The sequence below is a fragment of the Nanorana parkeri genome, unplaced genomic scaffold (assembly GCF_000935625.1).
Source record: "Nanorana parkeri isolate BGI_ZX_2015 unplaced genomic scaffold, ASM93562v1 scaffold920, whole genome shotgun sequence".
Taxonomy (NCBI): Eukaryota; Metazoa; Chordata; class Amphibia; order Anura; family Dicroglossidae; genus Nanorana; species Nanorana parkeri.
The window spans coordinates 83,493-108,606 of NW_017307188.1; the positions used below are offsets into that span (position 1 = coordinate 83,493).

Consider the following 25,114-nt stretch of genomic DNA (forward strand, 5'->3'; position numbering starts at 1 on the left):
AGTGGTAGAGGGGTGAAGAGGTGAGCATTGTAAGAGGGGTGCAGAGGTGAGCAGTGTAAGAGTGGTTCAGGAGGGTGCTGAGGTGAGCATTGTAAGAGGGGTGCAGAGGTGAGCAGTGTAAAAGGGGCGTGGGGAGGTGCAGAGGTGAGCAGTGTACGATCAGTTTAGGGTGGTGTGGATGTGAGCAGAGTAAGAGCAGTCTAGGAGCAGTGTTCAGAGGTAAGCAGTGTAAGAGGGATGCAGAGAAGAGCAGTGGCAGAAAGGGGGTGCAATGGTGGAATAGGGGTACAGAGGTAAGTGGTGGAGTCCTTGCCTATTTAAATGAAGTTGAAGTTTCTGTCAGCACAACGTGGCCATACTGACCCTTTGCTGCAGGGCTCCTTTAAGTTGAACCATACAAGGGTCCATGGTCTCACCTTTCCAGCTGAAGTTCGAGGTCCTTTATTTGACCTTCTGTCTCGCTTAATGGGTTGTCAGTTTCTGCTCCTGCTGTAGGAACCAGGCCATCCATCAACCAGCGATCTCGCAGAGACTTTCTCTGTGGACAGGCGGAAAAAGCAAAAGGGAAACTCATCACTCTGTGGGAGGATAAACCAATAGGTCAGGGGTCGGCAACCTCGGTCCTCCAGCTGCGGTGAAACTACAAATCCCATGAGGCATTGCAAGACTCTTGACAGCCACAGACATGACTCCCAGAGGTATAAGGGGACTTTTAGTTTCACCACAGCTGGAGTACTGAGGTTGCCCAATCCCTACAGTAGGACATAGGAGGATACACAAGCAGATCAGAAGCTGAAAGAGCACCGGCTGCATTTTGAGGGCTAAACCAAAATACCCGAGATGGGTTGGCACTTTCAAAACGAAACCCTGGACCTGATGGTTGTGCCGTGGTGGACAAGCAGGGATCTACATGCTCAGAACTTCATCAATCACCTGTATGATGCGTGCAAAAGTGGGAATTGTGCGTTGGCAATTGTGCACCACACATACCCTAGATCAGGCGGGTTGCCATGCGTGGTGGTAACACACGTTGCCGCATGCATTATAGTGAGAGTTTCACCACAGCTGGAGAGCTGGAGTTTGTCCAACCTTGGCCTAGGCCCTAGAGCAGGGATGTCCAAACTGCGGCCCTCCAGCTGTGGTAGAACTACGAATCCCATGAGGCTTTGCAAGATTCTCACAGCCACAGACATGACTCCCGGAGAGAGATGCTTCATGGGATTTGTAGTTTCACCACAGCTGGAGGGCCGCAGTTTGGACATCCCTGCCCTAGAGGAATGCTGTGTTACTTACCTGATCCCCACTTACCCAGCAGTCAGTGCCCTCCTCTTCTCCTCTCCACTCCAGCTGTGGTCTGAGCCTCGGTGGCCTCCCATACAGTGAAGGGCTATGGAGCCTGCATTGTACTTGATGACAGCAGCGGTCTTTAGAAGGGGAGAAGAGGCTGTGGGGACCAGCCGAGCAGCCCGGTAGGAGCCGGCGGGAGCGGGGATCAGGTAAGTAAAACAGCTTTTTCCTGTCCTCTAGGCACATACAAGCAGTTAACCTTTGCAGCGCAGGGGCGGCTGGTCTGTGAACATCCCAGGAAGACCCTGAGTCATCGGCCTAGCAAGGAATGTCAATGCTCTCCATGCAATCGCCACTAGAGTAAACAAGCTAAAAACGGTGACCAACATTGCTGCATGGGGGATCAAGGACACCTCTGATGGATGTAGAAGGCACACTTATCATGAAGGTACAAAATACGTGTCTGTGATCAAATTTCAGAAGAAGAACATATAAGGATTCATTGATAAAGTTCTGCCCGGCATATAGCTGGCCACATGGCATTTACTCAACACTAACGCCCCTAGATGGCGCTGAGAAGCACATCTAGGTGTGCTAGTGCCGTGCAAACGGCATGCACCCAGCTACACTCCGGGCAGAACTTTAACAGTCTCATTACCTTTAACTGCTGCAGTTTGACTCTCTGCTGTTCCAGCTCCCTCTGGATTCTGTCCACCTCACTCAGGATTCTGCGCTTCTCCTGTAAGAAGTGTAAGCGATCAGATCATCTCAGCACCACATACAAGGTTTTAGGGTGGCCATAAAGACCTCAGTCATAGTAAGTAGTGTTCCAGATATTGAGCACCAATTGTATACGCTACACAAGCGGATAATCAATGTGCAATCCAGCGTGATGATGTGCTACCACATGCTGCCACTAGATGGAGCCGTGGAGAAAAGGAAACGCTTTTTAACCCTTATCTACTCTATACACAGTGGAATTAGGGTGGCCACCGGACCGGGATTCAGCCGGACAGTCTGGTTTTTGAGCCTTGTGTCCGGGTTTCCAGCCAGCTGACACCCGGACACAAGACACTTACAGGGCTATTTACAAGAGTTTGGAGAAGGCAGGAGAAGTGAACCATTTAGGACAACATAGCTGAACTGGAACGTGAGCTGAATTTGAGAATTATTCCAAATCAGCTATTCTGGCCTAGATTGTTCATTTCTCCTTCCTTCCCCAAACTCTTCACCCTTTTGTGAATAGCCCTGTAAGTGCCAATACCAGCACTTTATATTTTTTGACAGATGCGGCTGTCGAGGCCCCCAGCAAGCACGGGACCTCAGACAGCCGCATCTGCCTGAAGCTGCATCTTCCTGTAAGCCACGGGTGCCTGTAAACAGCCCGCACATCACCTCCCCTGTCACGATGCCCGCCTCCGGACCCCTGATGAGACACCGCACAGCACTCCTAAAAGCCTGTATAGACCACCTGAGAGCCCACACAGCCACCTGAGAGCCTGCATAGCCCACCTGTGACCCAACACAGCCCACCTGAGAGCCTGCATAGCCCACCTATGACCCAACACAGCCACCTGAGAGCCTGCATAGCCCACCTGAGAGCCCACACAGCCACCTGAGAGCCTGCATAGCCCACCTGAGAGCCCACACAGCCACCTGAGAGCCTGCATAGCCCACCTGAGAGCCTGCATAGCCCACCTGAGAGCCCACATAGCCACCTGAGAGCCCGCATATCCCACTTGGGAGCCCACACAGCCAGCTGAGAGCACGCAAAGCCCACCTGTAACCCAACACAGCCACCTGAGAGCCCGCATAGCCCACCTGAGAGCCTGCATAGCCCACCTGAGAGCCTGCATAGCCCACCTGAGAGCCTGCATAGCCCACCTGAGAGCCTGCATAGCCCACCTGAGAGCCTGCATAGCCCACCTGAGAGCCTGCATAGCCCACCTGAGAGCCTGCATAGCCCACCTGAGAGCCTGCATAGCCCACCTGAGAGCCTGCATAGCCCACCTGAGAGCCTGCATAGCCCACCTGAGAGCCTGCATAGCCCACCTGAGAGCCTGCATAGCCCACCTGAGAGCCCACATAGCCACCTGAGAGCCCGCATATCCCACTTGGGAGCCCACACAGCCAGCTGAGAGCACGCAAAGCCCACCTGTAACCCAACACAGCCACCTGAGAGCCCGCATAGCCCACCTGAGAGCCCACATAGTCCACCTGAGAGCCCCCATAGCCTACCTGAGACCCTACACAGGCACCTGAGAGCCTGTATAGCCCACCTGAGAGCCCACACAGCCCGCATAGCCCACCTGTGACCCAACACAGCCATCTGAGAGCCCGCATAGCCCACTTGTGACCCAACACAGACACCTGAGAGCCCGCATAGCCCACCTGAAACCCAACACAGCCATTTGAAACTCTGCATAGCCCACCTGAGACCCAACACAGCCACCTGAGAGCCCGCATAGCCCACCTGAGAAACAACACAGCCACCTGAGAGCCTGCATAGCCCACATAGCCACCTGAGAGCCCACACAGCCACCTGAGAGCCCACACAGCCAGCGGAGAGCCCACACAGCCAGCGGAGAGCCCGCATAGCCCACCTGTAACCCAACACAGCCACCTGAGAGCCCGCATAGCCCACCTGAGAGCCTGCATAGTCCACCTGAGAGCCTGCATAGTCCACCTGAGAGCCTGCATAGTCCACCTGAGAGCCCACATAGCCCACCTCAGAGCCCGCATAGCCCACCTGAGACCCTACACAGCCACCTGAGACCCTACACAGCCACCTGAGAGCCAGCATAGCCTACCAAGAGCGCTCACAGCGCACCCCAGAACAACACAGAGTATGTAGCTACATATTCTTTTGTATTGCTGTATAATGTATTGCTGGGATTTATAGTCCTGTATAGACTGTCTCATTACTCCCTCCCCTGGTTGTCTCTTCGCTAAATTCTCTCCTCCCCCCCCCCAAAAAAAAACCAACAATTGCTGCATGCGGCGCTAGAGTGTTCAGGTTTCACTTGAAGAAAAGGTGGCAACCCTAAGGGGAATACACTTATAAGCAGGCCATAGACATATAGTTTGATTCCCCCATCCATGCTAAACAACATGGTGCAGGGGTGGGCGACCTCAACACTCTAGCTGTGATGAAACTACAAATCCCAGGAGGCATTGCAAAACTCTGACAGCCACAGGCATGACTCCCAGAGGCAGAGGCATAGTGGGAATTGTAGTTTGACAACAGCAGGAGTGCCGAGGTTGCCAAACCTTGGCATAGAGGAAAGAATACCCTGATGGCTATTGTATTCTGACAGCAGAATAACTGAACAGTGACTGCAGCTGATTGGCTGTTCAGACGTCCAATTGAAATTTGTCAAGCTGGGTCACAGTGTATGGCCATCTTTAGGCTGCCATCATTGCTCGGACCTCCTATAGTGAATCTGTACAGGATGCACAGCGGTAGAATAGCTCCCTCTCTCCCCCCCACACACAGTAGAGTGTTAGCTCTGCAGGACAAATCTGCCGTGTTGTACTTACAGTGATTCCATGCAGGCGCTGGCTGTAAATCTGAGTCTCCCCCATCTTGACACTGTTGAGGAAAAAAGAAATACCATGTATTAAACGGTGCACGGTGTCACCACTTCCTGTCACAGCTAAAAGCAGCTGATAGCGCTACTTCCTGCCACAAAAGTCTTCTTATTACTAGATGCGCAGCAGCCGTTCAATGTGCTGTATGCAGGTGGATTAGGAGGTCTGACACAAGAACACTGAAATTAAGCCCCGCCTCATTGACCACTGAGCTCCGCCCCTATTCCAAGTATGCGTTAACATGGCAGCTACAAGAAGTCAGGTTGTGGTATAGTCAGGTGTCACGCAAGACTTATGAAGGGCAGAGAAAAGAGTGATAGAAAACAGCTGTGCCGGTCACACCTAACTCTCCCCACAACCTAACCCACCAATGGTTCCATGGCAACACAAGATGGAAAACACAAAGCAGTCCTCGCAGAGGAACTCCCTCTTACATGCTGTTGTTTATCAAAGAATACCAAGTTAATAAAGTTCTTTCTAATAGATATGTCTCCCTGTGTCTGATCATTTCCTGTAACATGTCTGCTGTCTCCTCCAGCATGTCCCCATGTCTGACCATTTCCTGTATCATGTCTGCTGTCTCCTCCAGCATGTCCCCCGTGTCTGACCATTTCCTGTACCATGTCCCCTGTCTCCTCCAGCATGACCCCCGTGTCTGACCATTTCCTGTAACATGTCTGCTGTCTCCTCCAGCATGTCCCCTGTGTCTGACCATTTCCTGTACCATGTCCCCTGTCTCCTCCAGCATGACCCCCGTGTCTGACCATTTCCTGTAACATGTCCCCTGTGTCTCCTCCAGCATGTCCCCCATGTCTAACCATTTCCTGTAACATGTCCACTTGCTCCTCCAGGATGTCCCCCATGTCTGACCATTTCCTGTAACATGTTCCCTGTCCTCCAGCATGACCCCCATGTCTGACCATTTCCTGTAACATGTCCGCTGTCTCCTCCAGCATGACCCCCATGTGTAACCATTTCCTGTAACATGAACAGTAAGTATCATGCATATAGAAAATATTGGGTAGGATCAGCTTGTGGAAGTTCAGGTTGGGCGGAATGCTTGTCATAGTATCATTATTATCTTCTCTACATTCAATCTCTGTTATTAATCCCTTTAATTAGTAGAAGATCCTCCCTGGTTAGAGCACAGACATGAGTAATACATTTCCATACCACTGTACTAAGCAGTATTGATGTCTGCCTACTGTAACCTGGAGGTCATAGAGTTGAAGGACACACGCAATCGCCGTCTGAAGCCATGATGTCAGGACTACATGTCCCATGAACACTTGCAGATGGATGCTAATGTTAGCTGTCAATCAAAATTAGGAGGGTGGAGCAGACATTCTTTTATACTGCAGCCTCTCTGTGCCACCCATGCATGTCTGCAAACAGAGCACCACTGACACTGGTTGCTAGGACACTGCTGGCTTACAGCATCATTTTTGTTAAGACACTGCCAACCTACAGCATCACTGGTTGCTAGGACACTGTTGGCCCACAGCATCACTAGTTGCTAGGATGGTGTCAGCCCACAGCATCACTGGTTGCTGCTAAGATGCTGTCAGCCCACAGCACCACGGATTGCTAAGACACTGTCGGCCCACAGTGGCACTGGTTGCTAGTACTCTTTCGGCCCACACTGTCATTGCTTACTAGGATGCTGTCTGTCCACATTGTCACTCATTACTAGGAGGCTGTCAGCCCACAGCATTACTGGTTACAAGGATGCTGTTAGCCCACAGTATCCCTGGTTGCTAGGACACTGTCAGCCCACATTGTCACTGGTTGTTAGGACAGTGTTGGCCCACAGCATCACTGGTTGCTAGGACACTGTTAGCCCACAGCATCACTGGTTGCTAGGACACTGTTAGCCCACAGGGTCATTGAGTGCTTAGACACTGTCGGCGGCTGCACTGCATCTTTGGTTGCTAGGACAACCATCAATGCTGTGCAGCCGACAGCATCCTAGCAACCAATGAGCCTGAACACGCACTTAATATGGAGTGTCCGTGGTATGGACCCCCACCATGCCTGCACGTGACATACACCTGTTTCTGACTGCTCCATGAATTTCTCACAAGCACAGATTCTAAAGAGAGTCCGCGGCAATCATTGTCAGTCCCTGGAGAAGTTCTGTCACTCGGGTGTAATAAGATGGTCACGGTGCTTTCCACTTTCAACAGAAACTATAAAAACACATAAAAACACCCCCTCCTCCCCAGTCACAGACATCAGCGTTTTCCGAAACCAGCCTGGTGTAGAATGCGACAGTCTATAATTACAGAAACCACAGCGCTCAGATCACCTGCCTGACCTTGGACTCATGGACACCCATTCACCTCCGCTAAGCACAATGCCGGCCAAGTCACTCAGCACTAAATCCTATACAACATGTGACAGCGAAGGTCTAGAGCCGAGCTCCGGGCAGAAATCACATGTATTCAAACCTAAGCACTGTGAGTACCTACAATTGACTTGGGATCAGCCTATTGCAATCCCTGTACAGCAGGGCTCTTAGTGGGAGAGGAAGATGCAGCACCAGAAACCAGTCCGTCCTGCACTGCTAATATGTGAGCAAGGGACTTGCTGATAGGAGGGGAGAGCAGAGTGACAGAGAGATGACCTAATCAGTCTGCTGCTTCTCCTTCCACTGTCCATGTCTGCTCGGGCCCTTTTCATACTTGCCAGGTTGTGCTCTGGCCTTTTCCATCCTTGCCAGGTTGTGCTCGGGCCCTTTCCATCCTTGCCAGGTTGTGCTCTGGCCCTTGCCATGTACAATGCAGAACTGCTGGTCCTGAATTGTATGTAATGATGTCAGATGGAGACCGCTGTGACTAGGCTTTGGGGGACCAGTCGCGCAGTATGGGGAAAGCCTGCCGCAGCGAGGGAAAGCCTTGATGACACCTTATTCCTCCACCCCTACACTTAGGCCCCATTCACACTGAGCGACATGAAAATCGCGCGATTTTGAGCGATATTGCGCGACGAGCGATATTGAGCGACGTGTCGCGCAACTTTTTCCTATTGGGTTGTATGCAATCAGGAGCAATATCGCTCGAAATCGCTCGAAAAAAGGGTCATGTAGGAGCGACAAGCTACCAGCGACGAGCTACAAGCGATATTGAGCGATATTGAGCGACGAGATGCGAACAGCTCCATTGAAATGCATTGGAGAAGCTACATAGAGCGATATCGTGTGGAAATATGAGCGATATCGCTGCAAAAATCGCGCGATACATCGCTCAGTGTGAACGGGGCCTAAAAGAGCATTTATCCCTTGCAGTGCAGGAAGGTCACCCTGCAAGGGTCATTTTTTTTTCTGCCCGAAGTGGGACTTTAAAGTTTGATGACATCCAGTGCTGCAAGTCTCCCTCTCCTGGCTGCATCTGTCATTACAGCCCCATAGATGTCTATGGGGCTGTAATGTGCATTACATCATTGCAGCGCTGGTTGTAAATAATAGGGGAACCGTGCCTGTTGGATCTCGGTAAGTACAGATCTGCAGAGAGGAGAGGGTGGGATCATTTTGGCCATGAGTTGGGGGCAAAAGGAATAAGTGCACTTTGCTTTAAAGTGCACTTATCCTTTAATTATAGGCCAGTTTGAATTGCCCGGGTTCATAACAGGTTTACTATACATCAGGCCTGTCAGGTACAAAGCCCCTGACGTATCTGACGTCACAACTGTGCTCCCTACAATCAAAATTTTCACTTTCATGGCGCCATGGTTAATAAACTACCATTTTGCATGCCATGCACCTCAGTTTAGCTGTTGTTTTGCCTACAGCCTAATATCAAAGGTGCTCTGACATGCAAATCTTGAAGGAAGTCCACATTTCCTACTGGGAATACGGTCTTGTCAACACCGAGTGACCCCAGCGTCCGAAATCGTGTGCCAAGTTAAATGCCAAGCAGCCAGCAACGCACTCCCCTTCCCTCACATGACACATTGGGCGCTGCGTGCAGTGTGCTCAGTGTCAGGCAGTGCGAGGGTTAATGGCAACGCTGCACATGAACGCCCTTGTGTCCCTGCATGGTCCATTTCCTCAAGGAATGCGGGACACGCAGGACATGCAGGACATGTGACTGGGGCCCTCATAGACATGCTGTACCTGCCAACCTGATTCCTTCCTGTCTGCAGCTGTGCTCAGCCCAAGCGAATGAATCAAGACGGCCCATATGGTCATTTTTGTCTCAATTGCCCTGCGGGGTCAGTGTATGGCCAGCTTTACCTGGAGGTCCAGAGCCATTGCGGCAAAACTCCTCAGTGGGGTCCTAACACATGGGCTTTGCTTAGTTATAGTTGGTAAACGCGGGTTAAACGATGACAGAGAGCATCCAAAACGCATTGAAGAAGCTTCAAGCAGCTTTATAAAAGAAATGCTGGCTGCAGTGTATAAAAGGCTTTAGCGAGCTGCGAAAACTGAACTCGGGGCCTAAGAGCCAAATACAGGAAATACATATATGAGGGCTGTAGTTTGGTAACACTCCCCAAGCCTGGACAGTGAAAGGAGAAGCAGGTCATCTTTCCCTGCCACTCTGCACTCTCCCCCAGTCAGCATGTCCTTTGTTAGCACATACATCCCAGCTGATTGGCTCCTTGTGTTGCTTCTCCCTGTCCCAGTCTGAGCTCTGCTTTACAGGGGGATATAAGTTGCTGATACCAAGTCAAATGGAGGTAGTTTCACTGCTTGTATTCATTAAAACACATATGTAATGATGCAATAATTAATATGGAGCTGCTTGGTGGTGGTGTGGTGTGGTGGGCGGTCCGCAGTGTCTAAACCAGGCACTTCATCCTCAGTGTATATTCATTATCTGGAGGGTCATTGGTTGCTAGGATGCAGGCAGCCACCACCAATGACAATGTGCGACCAACAGCATCCTAGCAACCAATGGCTGACAGCATCCAGGCAACCAATGACACTGTGCGGCCGACGCGCATCCTAGCAACCAAACACACTGTGCGGCCGACAGCATCCTAGCAACCAAAGACACTGTGCGGCCGACAGCATCCTAGTAACCAATGGCTAACAGCATTCTAGCAACCAATGGCGCTGATTAGCCGACAGTAGTCTAGCAACTAATGATGCTAATTGGCTGCAGCATCCTAGAAACCAATGACAGTGATTAGCTGACAGCATCCTAGAAACCAATGATAGCAAACTGACGATAATTGGCTGACAGCATCCTAGCAACTAATGAGGCTGATTGGCTGCAACATCCTAGAAACTAATGAGGCTGATTGGCTGCAGCATCCTAGAAACCAATGATAGCAAACTGACGCTAATTGGCTGACAGCATCCTAGCAACTAATGAGGCTGATTGGCTGCAACATCCTAGAAACTAATGAGGCTGATTGGCTGCAGCATCCTAGAAACCAATGATAGCAAACTGACGCTAATTGGCTGACAGCATCCTAGCAACTAATGAGGCTGATTGGCTGCAACATCCTAGAAACTAATGAGGCTAATTGGCTGACAGCATCTTAGCAAACAATGACGCTGTGTGGCTGAAGGCATCCTAGCAACCAATGAGGCTGTTCTGTGCTCGATGTGTCTTCTTGAGGAAGCTTCTTTTTGCTGCGGTGCTTCACCAAGAAGACACAGCGAGCAGAGCACAGATTTCTGCCAATCAAACAAAAGTCCTTTTTTCAAGCTCATCTATTAAGCCCTGATGAAGGGGGAGTGTTGTTGCCCCCCGAAACGCGTTGGTAGTTTTACGCTTCCTTGTTACGAGTGAGTCCAACGAATAAAAGATTTTGGACTCTTCATATGGCTGTCCGTGGCCCCTTTGGGGAGATTTCCTTCTCACTTCCTCCTCCAATGACCACTAGGCCACTGAGAAATCTTCCCTGAGGTGTGGGGGAGGGGGGTCCTTCACCCACTGACCTGAAAACAGAGACAGCTTGGCCCTGAGTTTACAATGGTCTTATCTGTCTGTATAGTATCACTGCGGGCCATAAAAAGCCGACTTTGCATGCCGAGCAGCTGCACATAGTAGGAGCACAAAGGAGTGAACGGCATAAAACCGCCACCTATACATTCCCAGCCACAGGCCCTCGAGGCAGGGGGTTCCTCCTATCCTCCCCGGCCATTGGACAGACATACGTCCCCTCCCTCTGTGTGTACAATGTAAACAGGATTGCTGTGACACCTTTCCTCCTATACAGGAACATCAGAGACAATGCTGGAGGTGAAGGCTGGCCCAGGAATCATGACATGGCACCTAAGAGCAGAACTCTTCAAACCTTATTTTAGACCCGGTGATGTCATCACTGGGTCTCCGCGCTTCTCTACGCAATGCAGGCAGGTTATGTTTGGTGGGAGGAGCCGGCAGGGTGCTTTACATATTATCCTGAGAACATCACAGCACCCTACCTCAGTACTGATGCAGCCTGGATCTGTCATTGCCTTCTCCTCCTCCGGATCCCTGACACTGTGCTGCCCACCTGCGGAACCATGGTGAGACACCATAGCTTAGACAGCTCACCTGAGAGGCGCACAGCTCACCTGAGAGGCGCACAGCCCACCTGAGGAGTCGCACAGCCCACATGAGGAGTCGCACAGCCCACCTGAGAGTCGCACAGCCCACCTGAGAGTCGCACAGCCCACCTGAGAGTCGCACAGCCCACCTGAGAGTCGCACGGCCCACCTGAGAGTAGCACGGCCCACCTGAGAGTCGCACAACCCACCTGAGAGTCACATAGCCCACCTGAGAATCACATAGCCCACCTGAGTGTCGCACAGCCCACCTGAGAGTCACATAGCCCACCTGAGAGTCACATAGCCCACCTGAGAGTCACATAGCCCACCTGAGAGTCACATAGCCCAACTGAGAGTCACATAGCCCACCTGAGAGTCACATAGCCCAACTGAGACACGCACAGCCCACATGAGAATCACATAGCCTACCTGAGAATCGCACAGCCCACATGAGTCACCCAGCCCACCTGAGAGTCCCATAGCCCACCTGAGAGATGCACAGCCCACCTGAGAGATGCACAGCCCACCTGAGAGTCACACACCCCACCTGAGAGTCACACAACCCACATGAGAATCGCATGGCCCACCTGAGAGTCGCACAACCCACCTGAGAGTCATATAGCCCACCTGAGAATCGCATGGCCCACCTGAGAATTGCATTGCCCACCTGAGAATCACATAGCCCACCTGAGTGTCGCACAGCCCACCTGAGTGTCGTACAACCCACATGAGTCACCCAGGCCACCTGAGAGTCACCCAGCCCACCTGAGAGTCCCATAGCCCACCTGAGAGTCACACACCCCACCTGAGAGTCGCACAACCCACATGAGAATTTCATGGCCCACCTGAGAGTCGCACAACCCACATGAGAGTCGCACAACCCACCTGAGAGTCACATAGCCCACCTGAGAATCACATAGCCCACCTGAGAGTCACATAGCCCACCTGAGAATCCCATAGCCCACCTGAGAGTTGCACAGCCCACCTAACATATGCAGCCGAAGAGTCCCCCGGCAAGTAAGCTTGTGAGACCACACGTGTTAGGTATCGCCGCATACACCAGAGTGAGCGAACTCTAAATTGATGACTTGTAAAAGCTTTTAAAGCGTCACCTACAGGCAATTTTGGGTTCTGTTGTTTTTTCGTCATATCAAAGCACGACGTATCTGGCATCTATTTATATTTTATCATCTTTTATATTTTAAAATAGGGAAATATTGGGGGGGGGATTTATAAAAACTGGAGCAGACAGAATCTAGAGCAGTTGCCCCTAGCAACCAATCAGCTTCCACCTTCAGTTTGTTCAGTCAAGCTTTGAAAATGAAAAAGAGAAGCTGATTGGTTGTTATTATTATTATACAGGATTTATATAGCGCCAACAGTTTGCGCAGCGCTTTACAATATAAGGAAGACATTACAATCACAATACAATTCAAGACAAGATGGTAAGGATACCACGGACAACTGCTCCAGACTCTGCTGCTCCAGTTTTGATAAATTCCCCTCACATAAGTGTATTTTGTACGGAAAATTTTGGTGTGATAAACATTTGCGCTAATATCTTGCGATATAAAAAACCACAACTGACGCCATTTTATTCTCCAGGGTCTCTGCTTTCAGGAAATATATCATTCTGGTGGGGGGAGAAGGGGGTTAAGTAATCTTCAGGCCTAAAATGTGCATTTTAACATGTGTGCCAAAAACAAAAGCAATACCGGCTCTGGCACTGAGACAGTTAAAGCCGTCCTCCGGGGACGGGGGGGGGGGGGCAACAACCTCCCCTCGCGGCGGAGCTGGCCCGGGACTACAAAGGGTTAACTGTCCATGCCTAGGGTACCTATCAGGAGGACTTTTACTTACCCTGATCCTCGTTCCCCCCGGTACTGCGCTCCCCTCGTCTCCCGTCCGCTCCGGCTGGCGGACTGTCCCTCGGCGTCCTCACGTATAATTCTACAAGGCGACCGCCCTGATCTGAAACTTGTAATCTTCAGGTCATGGCCGGCCATAGATCACATAGACTGTCATTGTGTCACTTCACTGCCACCTTGACTGAGGCTCAGCTCAGTGTCATATTCGGGGTCATTACATTTTCTGTCATTTTACTAAACCCCACGCCGACCGGGTTCCCGCGTGGCGCATCCTGTAATCCCCAGACGAGCGATGGCGAAATGTGCGATTATAAAAAACTGACAGAGCAGCAGGAAGTAACAAAACTGTAATCCCAGCCTAATCCCGACACTCGATCCCTCAGCAAGCTGGCGCTCAGGCCGAGCCATGGTCTCTCTCTCTCTGGAAAAAGAGAGGCCAGAGGGCCGCACACTACAGGCCACGGGATCAAAACTCATTAGAGCAAATCCCTCTGAAAGGGGGAACCAGAGCAAGATGGCCTCTGAAAGGGGGAACCACAGCAAGATGGCCTCTGAAAGGGGGAGCCAGAGCAAGATGGCCTCTGAAAGGGGGAACCAGAGCAAGATGGCCAATGTGGGGATATGAGTGCTAATTATACATTCCACCGGCTTTCCACACCATCGCTGAGGCAAATGTTTTTGATTTTTTGTTTTAGATTATGTCCTGTTATTAGTAATCTTGATCTAGTAAAAAGGTTGCCACCTTTTGTTCAAGTGAAACCCGAACACTCTAGCGCTGGGTTAGCACTCTAGCAGGTGGGCTATGCTGGCTCTCAGGTGGGCTATGCGGCCTCTCAGGTGGGCTGTGTAGGTTCTCAGGTGGGCTATGCGGGCTTTCAGGAGTGCTGTGCGGGCTGTGTGGTGTCTCACCAGGGGTCCAGAGGCGTGGTAGCATGGGAGATGTTTACAGGCACCTGCGGCTCAAGTCTGCCGAGGTCCCCAGCAAGCACGAGACCTCAGGCAGCTGCATCTGGCAAAAAAATGTTAAGTGTCGCCACTTAGTGTCTGGGTGTCAGCTGGCCTGAAACCTGGGCACAGGACTCAAAAACTGGACTGTCTGGGTGAATCCCGGACAGGTGGCAACCCTACTTGCCACATAGGAAGTCTGAGGCCTTTTCAACTAGAGTTCCGGGGAACCCGAAGGTTCCTCTGGAGGTTCCATGAGTGATGAGGTGTTTCTGTATCTCAGACTACTGACCACTGATGCCAATTATCTTTTCAGCTATCTGTAGGCAGGCATTCTTCCCTCTGGCCACTAATGTAAGGAGCATTCTTCCCTCTGGCCACTAATGTAAGGAGCATTTCCAGGGGGGGAGTACTGTGATACTGTAATACCCAGAAGTGTTCCACTGACACATGACATGAATGGACTGAACACAACAATATACACTGAGTGGCCAGATTATTATGACCACCCCATCAGTACTTCGTTGGGCCACCTTTTGCCTTCAATACTGCGGCGATTCTTCTTGGCATTGACTCCACGAGATGTTGAAAGGTGATGCGAGGAATCTGACACCATGCCTGATGAATAGCACTGTCCAGTTCTGTGAGATTTGATGGTTGTGGAACCAGCTGCCTGGTGGCTCTTTCAACTTCGTCCCACAAACAGGGCAGCCATCAGGGGGGTACGGCTGATACTCATGTAAGGGGCCCGACAGCCTGGGGGGCCCGCCAGGGACTCTTACATGAGTATCGGCCGACGGTGAAGAGCGAGGAGGTGGACGGGCCCCTGCAGCGGCAGCAGAGGCCTGGCACTAGCAGCGCAGGGCCCCAGCATTGCCGTTCCATTGGCATCGAGACAAGCTGGGGCCCCATCAGCGACGCTGCTCGTGACGTCACTTCCGGCCAGTCCGGCGGCAGAGGAGGCCTGGTGTGCAGGTAAGAGTAGCTAGGAAGGAGAGAGGGATGCAGCCCTGACCAGCCTACCTTAGAACCCCTTCAGAGCCCACTATAGACAGTCTCAGATGGGCTGTGCAGCATCTATGGTGGGCTCTGCAGGGTCACTCTCGGGTGAGTCCAGCGTGTCACTAAGCCCTGAGACCAGCGCGTCACTAAGCCCCGCGTCCAGCGCGTCACTAAGCCCCGAGTCCAGCGCGTCACTCAGCCCCGCGTCCAGCGCGTCACTCAGCCCCGCGTCCAGCGGGTCTCTCAGCCCCGCGTCCAGCGGGTCACTCAGCCCCGCGTCCAGCGGGTCTCTCAGCCCCGCGTCCAGCGGGTCACTCAGCCCCGCGTCCAGCGGGTCACTCAGCCCTGCGTCCAGCGGTCACTCAGCCCTGCGTCCAGCGGGTCACCCAGCCCTGTGTCCAGCGGGTCGCCAAGCCCTGTGTCCAGCGGGTCGCTAAGTTCTGAGTTCTGTACTTAAGATCTGCAGTCATTTGATGCACTGTTGCCCTTCTGTTGTCTTGTACCAGTCTTGCCACTCTCCGTTCTGCCCTAACATTAACTAGTCGCTGACGGCCACAATTCGCACGTTCAGACCCAGATTTTCGGCTGACAGTCCAGTCTTTAAACACTTTAACAATGAGCCCTTCTTGAACATTTAACGAATTCTGCTGTTTTGCTGATACTCGCTCACCTTCAAAGGCTGTGAAATCGCGTTGTTTCCCCGTATCTTCCGAAATAATCACTTCTACTGTCTTGGTAAACAACCGGCTTCCCTATTTATAATGGTCTGGCCCTCTAGCAACTTCAGCGCAAAATTATAGCTAATTTGCCTACAAACGTCAGGTGGTCATAATAATCTGGCCACTCAGTGTATCTGACAATAGGTCCATTTAATTCCAAAATGGCCACCGGGTCTCCAGGAGATATTCAGCCAAAATCCGTTTTGGAGGAACACTCTGGAGCATGTGATGTGTTTGCCTGGAGCTCTGAGATTGGGGCTGCGGGTCATAGACAAACACAGGCCGTCCTGGCAGCCTCTGTGCTCATTGTCAGGGATGTAACCTGAGCAGAGGCCGGGCGGGAGGGGAGAGACTGCGAGAGACGGAGGAACCAACAAAACATGGAGGCAGACAGAGGACGTCTGTGCAGGCTGCAGACACAGGTGAACCACAAGTCCCAGCAAGCCAGACCAGGGAACACCAGAGCAGCTCAATTCATCTATTCAAAAGGGACTGAGGAGTCAGATCAAATATGAACGCCCTCCACTGATGCATCTCTGATTCACCAATACATCCTTTTACGTTTCTGTACTGGTCTTGGGATCAGCCTCTTCCAGTCCCTGTGCAGCAGAGTTCAGACTGGGAGCAGCAGCACAAAGAGCCAATCATCTGTGCTGCAGGACCAGAAAAAAGTAGCTGATAGGAGGAGAGGGCAGAGTGACAGAGAGATAACTCATCAGTCTGCTGCTTCTCTTTTCACTGCCCAGTCACAGGCTGGGGGAGGAGCTAGACCTGTAAGTGTTACTGAACTGCAGCAGAGAAACAAAATCAGGTCTCCTGCCATGCCAGGAAGGGCTGCGCTGTGTGGCGGAGCTGGGTAAATCTCAGGGCTGGATGGGCAGAAATAAAAATCCTCTGACAGGTAAAACAGAGACCCCGTATATGAATTATATCCGCGGCTTTAGATGTTTGCCGGGAGTTCTCTCTGCCGTGACAGGGGAGGGGCTGGATTCCCCCCTCACCGCTCCGATCCGCCAGCGCTGACTGGCAGAACGGACGGGGAGGGGGCGGGTACAGCTGGATCTGCTTTTACATAGGCAGAGCCAGCTGTCAATCACGCAGCTGGGCGGATCCAGACATAAATGTAGCTTGTGGTATACTGAGCTTGGGGTGACGGGAGGACGCTAGTTTGTTGTCTCCCGTTACCCTAAGGAGAACCATGGTGAAAGGCCCCAAACCCATAGTTCTCCTTTAAAGCATTAGTTTGTAATGGTTACTTGTGACGGGTAATAATATGCCGTCCATGGCAGTAAATGATGGGTGGCAGTGAATGACGGATGGAATATTATTAACGGTCACAATTAACAATTTAAACGTAATACTTTGTGAATAAATCCCGGTTTCCTCGATAATACCGGTCTGTACGCAGATGCTGAGGTCAGCAAATTCGAACACGTCGGCGTTCTCGACAGACCACCAGTATCTGCGTTTAGTATTGGGGCATTTTCACAAGTATAACACTTTGGTAGCCCAAATGATGACGTGCTCGGGTGTATCACTGTCCAAAACTTTTTTTATTTAGTTTTGGATAGAATGGTGAGCAACTGTTTTGCGTGGGGGAGATTGACCCCCCACTAGTTGTACTGGTGACCATTATGACCTGGACAGGAAGTGAGAGCAAATCCAAAAATGTACAACTCTCACCGGACCAAGAAGCGAGAGGAAATCTTTCAACCGGGACACTTGTTCTGGTGGCAACTAAGGCCCCGTTCACACTCAGCGGTTTATCGCGCGATTTCCTCCGCAAAATCGCGCATATTTCCACGCAATATTGCTCTATGTAGCTTGTCCAATGCATTTCTATGGAGCTGCTCACAGCTCAATGTCGCTCGTCGCGCAAGCTTGTCGCTCGTACGTGACCCTTTTTTCTGCGGATGTCGCGCGATTCGGCTCCAATAGACTCTATGGTGTCGCGTAAAATCGCGCATTATCGGCGACTTTATTATTGCGGGACTTGGTCACGCGATATCGCGCTACAGAAGGGTCACTTTTGCACTGCAAAATGGAAGGAAAGAATGATGTCACATCAAGATTGGTTGGTTACAGCCCAATGTAGCAGTGACGAAGTCCCGTCCAAAAAACACGCTACGTAGCGCGATAAAATGTGCAATGTAGCTCCTAGCAGCTCAGCGCAAAATCACGCGGAAAAACGAGCAATATCCATGTCCCTCAGTGTGAATGGGATGTTAGAGGGGATTTCCTCTGATTTTGAAGGCATTTCCTTTTACCTGTTGTGCCTCCAGGACAGGAAAACAAAGAAAATCTTCCTCATGATCGAGAAAGTAAATGTAGTATGGGAATACTAGAACCTCTGGCAGCTTTTTTATTATTGTCCTGTGTCACTGCTGCAGATGTCCCCTCACTTCCTGTCTGATAAAACATTGTCTCCACCACAGAAAGTGAGGGGAGATCTCTCTAACCTTAAAGGAGAACTATGGGGTTAAGGCTTTTCCCCATAGTTCTCCTTAGGGTAACGGGAGGACACAAACTAGCGTCCTCCCGTCACCCTAGGCTCAGTATACCGCAAGCTGCTGCTCGCGGTATACTGAGACGCCGCAGCTGAAGCGGATCCCGACAATTGTGCCGGGATCCGCCCAGCTGCGTGACTGACAGCTGGCTCTACCTATCTAGAGGCAGAGCCAGCTGTACCCGCCCCCCTCCCCCGTCCGTTCCGCCAGTCAGCGCTGGCGGATCGGAGCGGGGAGGGTGGAATCCAGCCCCTCCCCTGTCACGGCAGAGAGCCGTGAGAGGATGAAGAGGTGAGCGAGCGCCGGTATGTGTTCGCTCACTTCCCGATCTACTGAGCCGACCTGTGACAGTCTCATTGTCACAGGTCGGCTAGAACTATGAGGCGAGTGAAAAGCACTCACCTCATAGTTCTCCTTTAACTGGCTCGCATTGTTTATGGACAGTCTGTAGATTTCCATGTTTGCCCATCCTGTTTACTCACGAGAGGTTTTCCTGCATGTAGACGCATGCTGAATGAATACAGTAAAACGTTTTCCCCTAAATTTATGTGTGTATTATTGTTAATATTATGTATGTGTCTCACATGTCATAATCCTGCACAAAGGTCCTGCACACAGCATATGTCATCTAAAAAGTTTATTAGAAACTTACACAAAAGGCTCCATAAAAATACAGCAGTAATCAGTCCTGCTAATGCGTTTCAGCCATAACTGCCTTAATCATTAGCTATAACTAAGGCCGTTATGGCTGAAACGCATTAGCAGGACTGATTACTGCTGTATTTTTATGGAGCCTTTTGTGTGAGTTTCGAATAAACTTTCCGGACGACTTGTGTCGCGTGCAGGACCTTTCCTTGGATTATTACATTGTATCTGGCACTTAGGACTTGTCACCAGTGATTCTTGCTAGCTGCAATAGGATGCTAAGGTAGAGCGATAATACCTTTCCTTCAGTGCGAGTGGATTTTAGCACATTTAGTGTTGCAAATGAAGTATTTACTTGCAACAATCGGATTAAAAAATGATAGAATCATGTCCGTGTACAGCACAGGTAGAAGTGTTGCACATGGACACATGAAGGTGTCATCCATGTCCATTGAGGAGTCCCTATCTCCTATCATTACATCTCCGGACATTACACTTAAAGCCTACATCTGGGGGGTGGGAAACACTCCACTTGCAGTAGGGCTGCCCAGCCTCAGGGGGCTATGGGTGCACATTACCAGGGGATGCACATTACCAGGGGGGTGCACATTACCAGGGGGGTGCACATTACCAGGGGGATGGGGGGTGGGGCACAGTGGTGCACTAACAGAGCTCTGGCTGGTGTCCCTGGCAGTGAGCTAGGCATCCCAGGTTGCTAAAAGCTGACCAGGGAGATGTGTATGACCTAAAGGGGGGTGCACATTACCAAGGGGGGTGCACATTACCAGGGAGGTGCACATTACCAGGGGGATGCTCATTACCAGGGGGATGCACATTACCAGGGGGGTGCACATTACCAGGGGGGTGCACATTACCAGGGGGATGGGGGGTGGGGCACAGTGGTGCACTAACAGAGCTCTGGCTGGTGTCCCTGGCAGTGAGCTAGGCATCCCAGGTTGCTAAAAGCTGACCAGGGAGATGTGTATGACCTTACATGCCTCCCTGCCTGGCTCTTAGCAACCTGGGATGCTCTGACCGGAACGCACCTGGTGATCCATCCAGTAACACACTTCCTTCCTTACTCATCACCGTGCTGCATGTATGGAGAAGCAGCGTTGTCACGCTAGACTGCCCTCCTGATTTGGACAGCAAACACCTCCCCTCTCGTCTTCAGCATGACATAGAGAGGATAGGTTCTGGCAACAATGTAACTGATAAGAGTTCAGCACAGACTCTTATCAATAAGAGTGTTCTACAGCTATACTGAGCCTCAAAGAGGACCTGTGAGACCCTCACCATGGAGCCAAGGTATAAATCTTCCTCCCAGTTGGGCAAATGCTGTTCACATGGCACTACCGCCACTAGATGGCACTGAGGAGCACAGCAATAGATGTATAAATCAGCCCTTATGTGTCTACGTGAAGATCAATCACTGCAAGACAGGTCAATCCTGAAACTAGCTCTACACTCAACAATGTCAGCTTCGGGCCCGGTGCAGACCTCCGCGTTCCGGGATCACACGGTCCTGCACAATACAGGCAGCAATTGCCGCACGGCCCATTGATTTCAATGGGGTGACATCAGGGCCGGTGCTGCCACTAGGCAAACTAGGCAGCCGCCTAGGGCACACTGCTGCCTGGGGCGCAGCCTCGAACACTCACCCCCCCCCCCCATCTATTTCAAATTGCAAAAGCCAATAGTAGGCTGGCTATTGTACCCGCCCACTGAGCAGAGGAGTGGAACTGAAAGACAGTTGGTATTGCTTAGGGCGCAAAATAGTCTAGCACCGGCCCTGGGTGACATCCGCGCGGCAATCGCAGAAAAAAGGTACATGTACCTTTTTTTTTGCGATACACAACGCGCGGCTGTTTTAGCCGCAATCGCATTCAGAAGCATGGGAGGAATCTCGGCAGGAAGCCGCGCGATCCGCCCGGCGCAACTGGGGTGCCATTAGAAAATAATGGCACCCACAGCGCGATCGGTTCACACCTTGGCGACTCCTGACCGCGCGGCAATCCGCGCGGAATCATGCACGATTGCCGCGCGGTGAGGAGTCACCTAGGTGTGCACTGGCCCTCAAGAAGAACAGGATGTTATCAGATTTCTGGCAGGATCTACATGGTTTTTTTTTTTGCACTTATTGAACAGACATAATAAAACGCTTTCAATGGTACATTTAATAGAGCAATATGGAGCAAATAGGAAAAGTTGATTGTTAGGGTTCACAAAGCCTTTCATTTTAGTACATTGCACAATAACACAGGTACGGTGTGGGGTGGAGGAGGGGCCGAGTGTGTTGGGACGGAGCGAGGAAACTCCTGACAGGGTTGTGGCAGAGTGGTGAATAGGAGATGGAGAATGGCAGAAATGTTATCAGTGACTTCTGTAACAAAAACATTGCAAATACTTCACATACCAACAATACCAATAACACCAGCCATCCGAGCACTACTCCTCCAATCAACAACAAATACACGGCCCATACCCTCCCCCGTGTGCCACCAAGGACTTATTAGTCAGCCTCGGTCATTGGGCGGTGGTGGTGGTGGCCTTAATAAAGAGCTGGAGGACTTTTCACCCAATGTGACGAAGATTCAACCTTTATAGGATACAATGAAAATGCAATGGGAACGAGACAACAGTCCCAGAGACTATGTGCGGGACAACTTCTTCCCAACTCAACAAAGATTTTACCATTATATGATACAATGGTGATACGATGAGCATGGGACGGTGCTCCTAGAGGTGACCACACTATAGATGGACAATTCCTTTATACAATAAAGATTCAACCTTTGGCCCATATGATGAGGATTTTACCATTATAACATACAATGGTGATACGATGAGCATGGGACAGTGATCCTCGAGGTGACCACACTATAGATGGACAATTTCTTTATACAATAAAGATTCAACCTTTGGCCCATACAATGAAGATTCAACCATTATAACATACAATGGTCATTCAATGAGAATGAGACGGTGATCCTCGAGGTGACCACACTATAGATGGACAATTTCTTTGCCCAATACAATAAAGATTTAACCTTTGGCCCATACTATGAACATACAATGAGAATGGGATGATCCCATAGATTGGGGAGACTGGATGGGACCATTTTTTTGCCTGATACAATAAAGATTGAACTATTATAAAGATTCAGCCTTTATATGAGAGGTGACCAGACTACAGATGGACCATTTCTTTGCTCGATACAATAAATATTTAACCTTTATAAGATATGAGAATAGATTGGTATCCTAGAGACTAAAGCAAGGACTAAGTTTTCTTCATATGATGAAGAATTTAACATTGATTTGATACAATGGTATGACAGAGGGGATGGAACGGTGATCCCAGAGGTTAGAAGACAACAGAGTGGACAATTTCTTGACCAATATGGCGAAGAGCCAACTTTTATAGGATACGAAAAGAATGGAAGACTATAGATGGGACAATTTGTTGTCCAATATGGTGAAGGTGCAACCTTTATATGCTTCAGTGGTGATATGATAAGAATGGAAGACTATAGACTGGACAATTTCCTGACCAACATGGCGAAGAGTCAACCTTCAAAAGATACCAATTGTGACGTGATAAAAACAGAAGTCTATAAACTGGACAGTTTCTTGCCTAATATGCCAAAGATGCAATCTTTATATGATACGGTTGTGATATGGTGATAATGGAAGACTATAGACTGGACAATCTCTTGGCCAATATGGCGAGGAGTTAATGTTTATAGAATACAATGGTGGTGCAATGAAAATGGAAGACTATAGACTGGACAACTTCTTGCCTAATATGGCAAAGATGCAACCTTTATATGATACAGTTGTAATGCATTGAGAATGGTAGACTATAGACTGGCCAATTCCTTGCCCGATACGGTGAAGATTCAAACTCCATATGATACAACAGGGATCTGATAAATTGGGAGGGTAAACTTATAGACTGGGGAGACTATAGATGACTCATATGACAAAGATTCAAGCATTATAAGATACAATGGCGATACAATGAGAAGAGGATGATGATCCAATAGTTTCTGGAGACTATAGATGGGACAATGTTTTTCTCTAATACAATGAAGACTCAACCTTTATTAGATACAACAGCAATAAGGTCACCTCGTAGATTGGATGGACTATAGACGGGACAATTTTTAGGATGATAGATAGAATCAACCATTATAAGATACAATGGCGATACAATGAGAAGAGGATGGTGATCCAATAGTTTCTGGAGACTATAGATGGGACAATGTTTTTCTGTAATACAATGGAGATTCAACCTTTCTTAGATACAATAGCAATATGGCGGTCACCCCGTAGATGGGGTGGACTATAGACGGGACAATTTTTAGGATGCTAGATAGATTCAACCATTAAAAAGATACAACAGTGACACAATGAAGATTCAACCTTTATAAGATACAAAGCAATACAGGACTCGGACGGTCAACCCGTAGATTGGGTAGACTGTAGACGGGACAATAGAGTAGGGCTGCAACAACTAATCGACATAATCGATTATAATCGATTATTGAAAAAGTTGTCAACTTGTTCACGGCTCCACACGCTGTGCGCCGCACCTCCTCCCCACCTCACGCTCGCCGCTGCCAGACCCGCTCGCATCCACGCTCCACATGCCGCACCTCCTCCCCGAAGTCAACCATTATAAGATACAACAGTGACACAATGAAGATTCAATCTCTGCAAACAATTATAATATGGTAACACATTTCAAGAAAATTCACCAGGCCACTATTCGTTGAACAATTTTCTCCCGGGCATTGCTCATGGTTGTCATTGTATTAGTTAAGGAACTGCAAACTGAGGCCCTGTCTATGGCCAGCTTAGGGAATATAGGAAATTGGTGGGCCGTTTAGACCACCTGCACCCGACCATATTGGAAATATTGGTTTAGGGTGAAGTGACCCTCTAACACACCACCCTACCATTCAAGAACTTCTCCAATACAAAGAAAACTTCTACCCGCCAGCCAACTGACACAACACTTTAATAATCCATAACCACAGAGTGACACGTTATACCGTGAAATCAATCCGGCTGTGTACTAGAGGTGTGTGCGGCTCCACTACGTGCCCTCTGCATGCCAGCCATAACACACACACGCTGCCATTATACGCCAAGCTGATGTCATACATGTCAATATAAATAGCAATTTCTCTAATGCTAATAGGTATTAATGAATGACATATGGGAGGGGTGTAATTACCTGCCTGTCACCCGCTGCAGGTGTGTGCAAGTATACAGGGTGTGCTGGGTCATCATACAGGTATATAAAGCAAGATGTCATATGGAAAATAATAGACATGCATGTATAGACTCCTCACCTACCAAATAATACTGGACACCCGTACCCCCCTTCACAAACAACACCAGATCCCCTATCCCCCCCTTCACCTTCCTAGATATAAAAGACCTCCTGTACCCACCATAACAAATAATGACCCCCCCCCAACTGCCTCCCCAAATAATATAAGATTACAGTATCTTCAATCCCAGATAACACCAGACTCCCTGTGTCACCCCCTTCCAAGATAAAAAAGCCCTCCTGTACCCACCATAACAAATAATGACCCCCCCCCAACTGCCTCCCCAAATAATATAAGATTACAGTATCTTCAATCCCAGATAACACCAGACTCCCTGTGTCCGCCATCTCCATTCTTTGATAACAGAAGATCCCATGTCACTCCCACTTCTCGATAACAACAGATCCCCTGGCTGTACCCCTTACTTCCCGATACCTAAAAACTCCCTGTGCCCCCCAACTTCTGCAGGCACCTTTTACAACCCTCTCCTAGATAACACCAGACCACCTGTACCCTCATTTCTAGAAAACACCAGACCCCCTGGACCCTCACATCTCTAGATAACACCAGAACCTCCTTTGCCCTCACATTTCTGGATAACACCAGACCCCCTGTACCCTCACATCTCTAGATAAACACCAGACCCACTGTGCCCCTCCAATCCTATGTAACACCAGACTCCCTGAACCCCCCCTTTCTTGATAATACCAAACCCCTG

The 25,114-nt window shown here is 50.0% G+C and overlaps 1 protein-coding gene across 1 annotated transcript in view; it reads right to left on the minus strand.

The window, feature by feature from the left end:
* LOC108794976 (paralemmin-3-like) overlaps positions 1–25,114 on the minus strand; it is a 33,533-nt gene that overhangs the window by 7,510 nt on the left and 909 nt on the right. Inside the window, exons 2-4 of the mRNA XM_018566127.1 lie at positions 4,828–4,879; positions 1,946–2,026; positions 417–538 (exon numbers count right to left, since the gene is read on the minus strand). Coding sequence (XP_018421629.1) covers positions 417–538; positions 1,946–2,026; positions 4,828–4,872 — 248 coding nt within the window. The 5' untranslated portion in view covers positions 4,873–4,879. The remainder of the gene's footprint in view (positions 1–416; positions 539–1,945; positions 2,027–4,827; positions 4,880–25,114) is intronic.